Genomic DNA, 11,346 nt, shown 5'->3' on the forward strand with positions numbered 1-11,346 from the left:
ACACTCGTTGGCATCCAGTATCAAACAAAAATTGTTCTGAAAGAAAGTTTTAACACATCCATAGCTCCTCTTCGTATTCTTCAGATACAAAAAGATTCTACAAATTTAGCCATCATTGAACTCTGTTTAATGCATCAAACTACAGGTAGCCTCTTCCTCTTCGACGTCCTGCCCAACCCCAACTCCTCCCCCTGCTTCTTCTACCACCCCTCCCACCGAAAGATATACCGTCCAGTGCTCTATTAACAAGCTGATTTTGCATGCCACCAGCTCCACGACCCTTCTTTGTCACCAAATTATTGGATCCATTAGCTGCAGGGGTAGTATAGCAAGAGTCCACTTGACTTACATATGAAAAGGAATTTAGTTATATTTGGTTCAGTTTTATTAAAGTTAATGTGGCTCACCAACCCTCACATTACGTTAAACATGTAGGTCTGGCTATCAGTAAAGCAAAAAAGAAATGAAGGGTAAAAAAGAATCCTGCTATGAATAGAAAACAACAGTTAAAGATCAAATAGGTAACTTACCCAGTTGGATTTGCAGTGGAGGGTGCAGAAGGTTTTATAGCTTCTTTCCAGGAAAGATTGACACTCTTATCTCCAATAAATGCTAATGCAAGGGCTGAATGGGTAAAAATAATAAAAGATAAGATGCTGAAGAGTTTAGGCCTACATGGCACATGCAAGACCTAGAAGACAATTTTCACTCCTATCTACCCTTGTCATAGCTAAAATGTTATTGCAGATCTGTAAACTAGTTGTGGTATTCTGCTTTTGAGTTTTCTACGATCAGAAAACGAAGAGCAAAGTCAATAAGAAAAAATGAAAACAAACTAAAATATGTTTTAAGAACAAACTCACGATGCTATCTTTTGCTTCATCAGATTTAGCTGCTGCCATAGCTTTGTTGTTCTCAGCCATTCCTAGAGTTAATTTCTTCACGATGGCCCTAGTTAGGTCTTCAACACTACTCAATCATGACCAGCATTCACTAGAAAGTTAGTATGGACAATATAAAAGAAGCATTTAGAACAGTACTGACAACAATGCAACTGAGGATGAAAGGTCTAAGGACATTTCAAATTTTCCTTTCCATTGGAGCACCCTAGGGCCTAGGCTTATATGTGAAGTTGGCTCACAGCCAACCTGGACCTCTACGTTGAAGTTAAACAATGGATTACAATCATAACTTAGGCAACCATTAAGCAGTTGCTTGTTCCTCAACAAATTGTACAACTTTGTTCGGTAGATCTTTTTGTTTTTTCTTCAAAAATAGGAGTCATACAATAATATATCAAACAATTCTTTGATTCAACATAATAGTGGTTTTAAGGACTTGTTCAAAACAGGGAACAAAATGGGAGTAGGGAAGAAACAGGTTATTGGCAATGCCTGTCTAATCTATTTCATCTAGTGAATAGTGTTAGCTAAATAGCTCACAACAGATTTCATTGATAGAAGTTCCTTTTGCTCAATTTTTGTTCACACCCACAGCAGGATATTTCAAGATAAAAAGAAAACAAAGAATGTCTTCAACAAGATCAATTTATTGGTCTGTACATACACAAATAAATAAATTAGGATTGGTATATAAACATAGAAAAAAGTTAAGGAAGAAGAAAAACGTAGTTTTCTTTTCTTTTTTTTAAAGTATAGCATAAGGGAGAAGAGAGGCTAATTTATCTTTCAGTGAAGTCCTTATAATACTCTGAGAAGTCTTCCCCAAGCCTATCTGATGGTTGACCAGTCACAATCTAGTAACCCCATAGACTATTTGTGGCATTGGGAGCCTATGTGACAAAAAAATTCAAATAAGAACTTCAGAAAATAAATCTATGCAACAAGTGAACAAGATAGTGAAGGGGAAAAAACACCTTGTGAGAAAAATGATGAAAGACAAATAGCAAGCATTCAACATAGGTAAAGTTTGTTTCTTCCCCCCGTCTTCCTCCTAAGCATGTACTGCCGAGAAAGGGGAGCAAAAAGAGTTATAAATAAATAGAGATGGTATAGATATAAACATCTATGAGATAAATATTATCAGAAAACTCCAACTAAACAAGATATGATAAGAATATGCATTCTGATACCTTTAAAAGCTGAACAATAGAAGGGAGAATTTGACGTGAATCCTGTGGTGTTGTGTAAGGCAAAATTTCTGCTAAAGCTTTGAGCAAATCTAGCTTTCGTTCCTCCTGGAGCTGTAAGGCACAGACATTATGAAATATAGTCATTCCTGTACACAGCACTAGCTATAAGGTAGAACAAATAGAGGCTCATGCGAGAGTATTCAGAAAAGAGTTCTTCAAGAATTTCTTGCAAGGAGAATTTCTAATTTTCATGGAGCATACAGAAATACAAAAAATGCCAAGAGACATCGTATTTAAGAAACATTTCAAGAGTTCCCAAGGCATTAGTATTTTCAATTTTTTTTCTTACTGAGTGGATGTTAGTATATATTAAGGCGTTCAGAAATTTTATACATGCAGCTCATATTATGGACCATGAGCAGCTTCCCAGCAAACTCTATTGCCATTCAGAATTAGGTTGGAAGTTGGAACTATATAACATGCAACTTTGGCACGACCACTTCCATAGCTTCCAGAATCAATCAGCAAGTAGCTAAATAGAAAAAACAAACCTACTTGTGAAATCAGATCAATCCCAATTTCAGAAGATCTAATCAACTAAAAGCCAAAAGGTACCAAGGACAATAAGGAATTCAACAACTTCAAATAGAAAAAAGACATATGCCCAAGCTCTGGAGCTCAAAGAAACTTTTAAGATTCGTCCACATCCATGACAACATTTCAAACCTTCATAACCACTAAGGACTAGAAAATTAGCCATAAGAACTTTTCATTTTGTATCAGAATAACAGTGCTAACTGTAAAGAAGAACGAACTAGAAGTCTAGAATAAATGTAAATTAACTGAACTGATATCAAGGTTCATACAAAATGAGCTTCGGCTACACGTGTTGCAATACTTGTGGCAAGAAATATGGTATTTCACCTCATCAAAAACAGGTATAATGTGCTTGTTCAAGTAGTAAAGGAACTTGCTGCCAGATGCACCCCGCTGTAAAATTATTTAACGGTAAGAGACACTAGAGTACTTAAAGCAAGATAAGTACATATATAGCGCTATCAAATATAGTCCTTACCACAGAAAAAGGAAGAGCCATGGGCAAGATATCAACCTATCAATATCATCCGCATCTGAAACCTATACCAAAAACCATGTAAAAAGTTATAAGGTTCACAATAATGGCAGTGTAATGCTACATCAAGGAGACAATCTTGAACAGTAAAACTATTTTTAACTTTTATGGTCCACATCCTTTCACCTTTCACCACTATTCAGAAAACAAGCACTAACATCAAATCGAGCATCTAAATCAGCCTGCCCTTCAATTATTCCAAGTAGTTCCTCCAAGCATTCAGGAGGTGCTTTCTCCCCAAATATGCTCAAACTTTTTGTTAAAAGCGAATGCAACTTCTTGATCAAATAAGAGATATTCGTTTGGGAAGATTCTAGAATATAAAATAAAGAAATAGGACTAATATTCTAGATGAACAATTTAACTATTAGATATTTGTAAAATCAATGGTAACAATGTTGACATTTGTAAACAATCCAACGACCACTAAACTTTATAAATAGGGGTGGGAGCTTTCATTCTTGCTATGATGTAAGAGTGAGCCATAAGCAAAAGAGTGTGAGAGCTAGAGGTAGAGGTAGAGAAGAGTAGTGAGCTAAGTGTGTGTCATATTGTAATTATATTGTATATTAATAAAAGTGTTTTATTCTCTTGTAATTGTAAATCTCGGTTAAGCATTAGATTTTTAAGTACTTAGTGCACTTGGAATGACTTTAATATATGGTTGGTTCTACCACCTGAATGATATATGGTCAACTTTGCCACCCGACTATTATAACACATTAAAAAGTTAGAAAAAAGGTTAACTGACTTTAGAGAGTTAGTGTAACATCTTCTAAACTCTACAATAGAATTAAATACAATTTATATTGCATCTTCCATAGCAAGTTTTGCAAGTTCGCAGTTCCGGTTGTGTTGTTATGTTTCATGCTTCACAGTATTTTTGATCATTCTAATTAGATGTTTGTGGATAAAGAATATGCACCAAAACCAACATGTAGACAACCCAGACCGTAGATAACTTTTACTGGGTAATTGAAGAGAACTTAGCTCACAATACATAAATGAATACAATCTGATATATAAAGAGAATGGTTAACTTGTTGATATCATTTAAATGGGAGACAGAAAATGTAAGATCTGTATCTCTCTAAGTAAAACGAAACACCTTACAATAATTTCTCTTCAATATTTCTCCCAAGAACACAACAAATAATCTCAAGACCATCCTCTCTTCTGGAGAGGATTTAAATAATTTCTTGAAAATGGAACACTTATTCAAAATGAAGCATTGCAATTCAGAAAAAAATATCATTTTAATAAGTTACAGAATGGGCATGTCTAAAGCTTGTAAGACATCTTTTTTGAAACTATATATTTCGAAATAATTACGAATATATTAATATATTTTTATTTTCAATAAAAAGGAATCCAAAATTCTTATGAACCAGTTAATTTGTAATTGAATTTTTATTAAACTCAAAATCACTAGCTTCTTTATTGAAACATTCAACCAGCTTGTATCTCACATCATTAAGATAAAAAGATTGAGTGATTTCCAAGAGCCACTTTGCTTCCTCATCAGTAAGCTTGCTGGTGAAAACAATATCTCCACGAATAAGTACCAAGTCCTTGCTTTCTGCAAATTCTGTGTAAAAGGATGCAGTGAAGTAAGGAGATGCTTGAGTTCCTCTTGCTTTATAATCTTCAAGACCAGTGAAAAGCATGTATGGCAATTGCACTGCAACAAAATTTTGAATAAACATTTAACCAAACTAACAAGTTTGTGGAAGAATGCAAAATTTGATTGTATACTTCAATGGCATATGCTATCTAAAAATCTAATTAAGGGCTAATGCATGACATCATTAGTATTTAGTACTGTTCATTATAGCAAATAACCCTAATTGGATTCCTGGTTCTGATGCGTTCAACAGAAATTTGGGAATCAGCATGCACAAGAATGGCCAATAGATAGAAACTCTTGCGGCAAGGCATTTCCAATGCTTTTTCCCAACTGCAAAAGCCATGATGTTATGCCTGATAGTATCAAATCAAAAGTATGGTTGAGAATAATGAACTCGTTAACAATTATGGCTCTAAACTAGCTTGTTTTTAATACACATTTATTGCCACAACAGGCATGACTCAATAAACCATAACATGATTATGAGCATTGTAGTATAGAAAGCATTTTGCCTAAGTTAAATCATCGGTTATATAGATCACAAGCAAAAGAAGTCAACCACCGCAAAATAAATCAATTGTCACATAAAACCAGTATGAAAAAGTTCAAAGACTATCGATCAAATAACAAACCTTGAGCAAACATTGTTGTATAACCACTTCCTCTCCACAAAGGAATGACAAAATACCGGCTGCTAAGACAGATAGAAGTGAGACTAGCAAGAATTATGAAACCCAACAACGTGTATGTAACAACATAAACAATGCCACAATGGAATCAAATGGATTACCAATCTGAGCCTCTTTGTTCCAATAAACGGTAAAGTTTTGCCTTCATGGTCAACCCAATATGACCTCTTCCCAAGTGATACTGAACATAAAAAATTTGCTTAATCAATTTGTTCTTTCTTATTAACAACATGAAAATGAAGAGGGAAAGAAAAGTTCAGTAATTGGGTATATTTTACATCATCCCAAATAGAAGCAAGGTCCTCAGGTGAACGGTTTTTTGCTCGGTTCAAATCCATGATGGAATCCAATGGCTTGGGTTCTAAAGGCTTGAACCCAGATGCAAATCTCGAAGTCCTGAAAAAACCGAGTGAACCCCATTTCAATAAATCTCCTGGGATTGCTTCTTTTTCCGGGTTTTTGACACGTTGCTGCGAAGAGAAGGCAGAGAAGCAGCGAATTGAAAGCCAAGAAGAAGAAGAAGATGGTGTTTCTTTCAGGATGATAGTTCTTAGTGACAAGGAAACTTTCGCGGTTACGGTGATTCTTGATGCTAACCGTTGCACTGTTTCGAGTTTTCAGGTGCGGAGTCTACTCAGCTCAAACTCGATTCGCTGGGTGATTTTATCAAACAGTCTATGTGCAATGCTACGCAGTACATTTCCAAGCGAAAACAGAGAAATGCGTGCTGAGAATAAAACGCAGCGCTGGGGGAATGTCTGGATAGAAATCGGAATTAGTTTGACCCAAAAACACAAACTTGGCCTAAATTCTATGGAAAATATTATGAATTGGGCTTTGCTCGAAACTGATTTTCTTTTCTATAAGATTCAACAATCAAATCATTTTAATAAACTCCTTTATACACCACAAGTTCAATTCACTTTGAAATTGATATTTATATTTTGGATGAAAAAGAAATACTCAAGTCTTTATGCATTTCGTAATATTGATGTGCATGAAGCTATAAATTATTTTTGTATTCTTTTAATGTAAACTCATAATGCATTACAAATTGCCTAAGAAGGCCAAAAGATTTATCTTATACACACTCTCTCAATCTCATGATGCAAAAGATATAATAGAGTGAATATTAATAGTTTAATGTGGTTTGCATATAATAATGGTACCTTAATTCAGCGGTTTTATTGGTAGTCCAACAAAAGGACAAAGATCCAAAAGATGATCGTAATTGTTAATAATCATACAAAATCTCACCAAACTCAATGTCTATGTTGAGAGAGATATCCGACTCAACAAATTATTTTTGTATTATTATCTACATTATTATAAATTAATTGGACACCAATTCAATAAGAAAAAAAATTAAAACAATTTTTTAAAAGTAAATGCTATCACGAGGAAAAAAATTCACAATAAAGAGACTTGAGCATAATATATCAAGATCTCAAAATTTTAAAATTTATCATTTCAATTAAAATCTCGTTAATTTTTTTATAAATAAAAAATTTTCAAAGACATCATAATTATGCCATAATTTAAGTGTGTTGTTGTCATTTAAAATTATTTTTAAAATATTTTTGTGTGAAATTACAGAAACAATTTAAATTTAAAAAAAAAATCTAAAAAGAAATACAGACTGTGAGAGTGAACTTAAGAAACTTCAATTTTTTTAGAATCTCAACTTTATTGACTTAATAAAAAATTAGTTGTTTTTTTCTTCGAAAAACCTTTTACCCACAATATATCATTTTCACTCCTATCGCAGAAATGACGTAATCTAATTATATAAAGCAGAGAGATATAACGGTTAGAACATGTCTAAACAGTATATGAATGGGCCGAATTACAGCGGCGATATAAACTATAAACTGGTTGTTTAGGCTACAAAATTTTGCATCTTTGCATGGAGGCTGCGAACAAGAAGGAAACAATGGTTCAATCAACTCAGACAAACCGAATCCAATTAAAGGTTCAACTAATAAGAAAAAAAAAAGGCCAAACGACAATGTACTTTGTTTCGCAAACCCTTGGTCTGGGTGACAGTTCTGAAATTTCCTATTAATTAAAGGAATTAAAAATGATTAAATTTGCCACTGCCAACTTGTCTCTTCGATAATCGAGAACACAGTTTTTTTCTTAGACTTTAGCTGCTTTGTTTCTTGACTGGAAAAAGTCCGTGCAATCTCAGTTACCCATGATATTCATAAGCTTTTTCAGTTTTTTGTTTTTGACTTTTAACACAGTCATCAGATGTCATAATCTGGAAGTTAGAAGTGGATCAGATTAACAGGGCATAAGACAACGAAAGAAAAAGCAACAGAAATTTGCAGTAAAAAATTGATTTTATATTTATACTGCTTATGTACACATTACTTCCCCCACATGACAGCCACAATCACAAACCTGATTTATATTTGCAGACAGATTATTTCGGCTTCTGTAGTTTCACCCAACTCCCCCAGAACAAAAATGTATTTACCAAAAACCTGATTGGGAATTGGGACCGAACTTCAGATGCCGTAAAATATGAGTAGGAAGAAACGTCCACCTAACCCGTGTCTTAGTATTAGCACGATAAATATATATCCATATTTGAATTTCATCTTAAGCTAAAAAGTCCAAACAATTGCCTAATTTCCATAAATATGTACTAGTACAATAACAAAAAGTTAAGAAAAAGGGAATTTGAGCGTGAGATAGTGCTAGCAGCTTTTAATATGCTCACAAGGAAAAGGTTCCCTTCCACTTCAGACTTGACTGAAAAGGGCAAGTAAAATAGCAATTGACGCATACCCTAGAGAGAGAGGAGTAAAAGCTAATGGCTCTGAATCTGATTAATCTGTTTGACACAAGAGTTATTTATGATATGGTGGGTTTCCCTCGTTTCGTTTGCACATGCATTGCATTTAAGAACTCATGTTTGGTTGGCTAGTGGGTTTGAGTAGTACCCTCCACCCATTAGCTTCACTGCTTTTTATCCACCCTTCTGTTTTTCTCTTCACCCCTAATATTGCCTGTTTGCTTCCTTACCCTTGCTTAATTAATTAATTACCAATAGCCCATTGGCATTTAAATCAAACCACTTGTATATAAAAAACAAGATAATTACCTGAATTTGTTGTTCGTTTTAAATCTAAGATTCTTTTTGTGTGTGTGTGTGTTTTCATATAAAAGAGGTTAACATGTATGTTAGAATTTTAATCATTACACAAATCCGTGAGGAATCGTCTTAGCTATTATTGGTTTCTAACATGGCTATGATTAGCCAAATCTTTACCTTAAATTTCTAGTCATATACTTATACCAGAACAGTGTCAAAGGGAAAGGTCTTATTATTTTGTTTCCTATCATTCATGTAGGGATTGGGTTTCACGGGAGTTGATTATCTTCTTTTATAGTTGAGGCAATTTGTATTGTCCCACTTCAGACTTTTTAACCTGGTCTTAGCTCTTTTATATTCTCCACTACTATTCCTTTCTTTGTCCTAATCTGCCGACCAAACACACTTCACAATCATGCCTGTCCTTTCTCCAACTTCTTCTTCTTCTTCTTCTTCTTCCTTTGTTTTCACTTGTTTCTTCATCATTCTCTTTGTAACCATAAACTCCTCCAATCCTGTAGCCATTACCACCAAGGCCAAACGCCCCCCACGCCAGCTTTCTGTCAATTACTATGCAAAATCTTGCCCTCAAGTTGAGCAACTCGTCGGCTCCATCACCTCCCAACAATTCAAAGAAATCCCTGTCTCTGCACCTGCCACCATTCGCCTCTTCTTCCATGACTGCTTTGTAGAAGTAATGCAAATTATATTCAATTACTTATCAGTTCTTACTTCTGCATGCATGCAAGCACATGTTAGCATTAATGCGCCTACAATGCTCCATTGATTTCCAACCATATAAAATTTTAGCTGATGATTGATTCAAAATTTTGGCTTGGATTACTGTTATATTGTAGGGTTGCGATGCGTCTATCCTTATAGCAACACAGCCTGGAAGTAAAATATTAGCAGAGAAAGATGCAGCGGATAACAGGGACCTGAGAACAGAGGGGTTTGATACAATAACGAGAGCCAAGGCTTTGGTGGAGAGCAAATGCCCCGGCATTGTCTCTTGCGCTGATATTCTTGCAATTGCAGCCAGAGATTTTATCCATTTGGTTAGTGCAACCGTTTTCACTTTTTATTGGTCTCGGTTTGCTTCTCATCTCATGCATTAGATATTATCTCTGTTTACAATCATATTGCTGAGGGGAAAAAAACAAAGAAATTAATTTGATATCGTTACATGCATATCTTCCAATTGGGATGATGTTTCCAGAGTCGAAGATTGGAGAAAAATATATATTAATATTACTTATTTTCTGCATTACAGCTATACTTATCAGTTGAAACTCTCTAATAAGACAGGAAAGATATTCATATTTCCATGTGCCTATTTTGTCTACAACGAAACTTGTTGATTAACAGCCAAGATTCTGCTACTAAGCTTGTCCTACTACCTGATCTTGACTTCGACCTTATGTTAAGTCTCCAACATGTTTGATTTTATTATATCACTATCAATGTTAAGACAGCCGAGACCTTTGGTTTTAATTAATTCATCTTAAGATATGTTGGTTTTTAACTAACGAGGAAGTTTAGTAAATATTTAATGGACACTGGTTTTACTGTGATTTAATGTGTTTCCAGGCTGGGGGACCTTATTACGTAGTGAAGAAAGGAAGGTGGGATGGGAAAATATCAATGGCATCCAGGGTCCCCAACAATCTCCCACATGCAAATTCAACCGTCGACCAACTGATCAAACTCTTTAGCTCAAAAGGGTTAACCATCCAGGACCTCGTTGTGCTCTCAGGTGCGCACACCATCGGCTTTGCCCACTGCAAGAACTTCGTGGACCGACTCTACAATTATAAAGGCACTAAGCAGGCTGACCCTGCCATTGATCCAAGGCTACTAAAGGCCCTGAAGATGTCATGCCCACAGGTTGGTGGTAATGCTGACATTGTGGCTCCATTCGATGTCACCACCCCATTCGTATTCGACCATGCTTATTATACAAATTTACAGAGCAAACTGGGCTTGTTAGCTTCAGACGAAGGTCTATTTTTGGACCCGAGGACCAAGCCTCTGGTCCAATCTTTTGGGCTAGACAAGGCAAAGTTTTTCCTGGCCTTTTCAGCAGCTATGGAAAAAATGGGCTCAATTGGCGTCAAAAGAGGAAGAAGACATGGAGAGAAAAGGAAGGCTTGTAGCATACACATGTGAAGCTTTTTTTTCCCTTCCCATTCATATCCCTCCCCCTTCCCTTTTTTTTAGTTCTAAGCTTTCTTTTATTTATTGATTGGGATTTTGTAGGCTTTTGTGAATGTCTAGAAATTTAAGTCCCCAAACAACATGGAACTTGGTAGATAGGAGACCTTTATATCGATCACTTTTCAGTGGTTCTGTTTTTCTTTTTGAATTATCTTGACCGCAAAGTGAGAGAAAATTTGTAGGCTTACCGTCAAGCTATAATTACATCGCACTTTATTTTAAGTTATTATTTCCTTTCCATAAACCTCCAAGAAAGGATATATTTGGGCATGCAAACGAAAAAAAAAAGAAGCATCTTCAAATTTAGAGTCAAAGCCTCAAGTAGTCTCTTTAAGCGAGACTTCAGAAAGGGCTCCACACAAAAACAGTGGTGAATTCAATAAATATTTTTTAGGGAGGTTGGAAATTTAATTATATTTTTGATAGATTAAAATATAAATTTATTATATATTAATTTATAATTTTATCATTTTTGAAGGAATTAAA

At 35.0% G+C, this 11,346-nt stretch overlaps 2 protein-coding genes and 1 pseudogene across 2 annotated transcripts; 1 reads left to right on the forward strand and 2 right to left on the reverse strand.

Moving 5' to 3' along the window:
* Positions 1-46: 46 nt before the first annotated feature.
* LOC121217749 (apoptosis inhibitor 5-like protein API5) lies at positions 47-3,471 on the reverse strand (annotated as a pseudogene).
* Positions 3,472-4,287: 816 nt separating this feature from the next.
* On the reverse strand, positions 4,288-6,579 carry LOC121217750 (uncharacterized). The gene is made up of 4 exons (XM_041093878.1): positions 5,819-6,579; positions 5,642-5,721; positions 5,484-5,542; positions 4,288-4,905 (listed from the first exon to the last, which is right to left on the reverse strand). Exons 1-4 carry the CDS (start codon positions 5,876-5,878, stop codon positions 4,616-4,618), a joined length of 489 nt encoding a protein of 162 aa, XP_040949812.1. The 5' UTR covers positions 5,879-6,579; the 3' UTR covers positions 4,288-4,615.
* Positions 6,580-8,912: 2,333 nt separating this feature from the next.
* Positions 8,913-11,061, forward strand: LOC121217751 (peroxidase 19). Its single transcript, XM_041093879.1, has 3 exons — positions 8,913-9,337; positions 9,501-9,701; positions 10,234-11,061. The coding sequence occupies exons 1-3, from the start codon at positions 9,059-9,061 to the stop codon at positions 10,810-10,812; spliced, it is 1,059 nt and encodes a 352-aa protein (XP_040949813.1). The 5' UTR covers positions 8,913-9,058; the 3' UTR covers positions 10,813-11,061.
* The last annotated feature ends 285 nt before the right edge of the window (positions 11,062-11,346 follow it).

The sequence above is a fragment of the Gossypium hirsutum genome, chromosome D05 (assembly GCF_007990345.1).
Source record: "Gossypium hirsutum isolate 1008001.06 chromosome D05, Gossypium_hirsutum_v2.1, whole genome shotgun sequence".
Taxonomy (NCBI): Eukaryota; Viridiplantae; Streptophyta; class Magnoliopsida; order Malvales; family Malvaceae; genus Gossypium; species Gossypium hirsutum.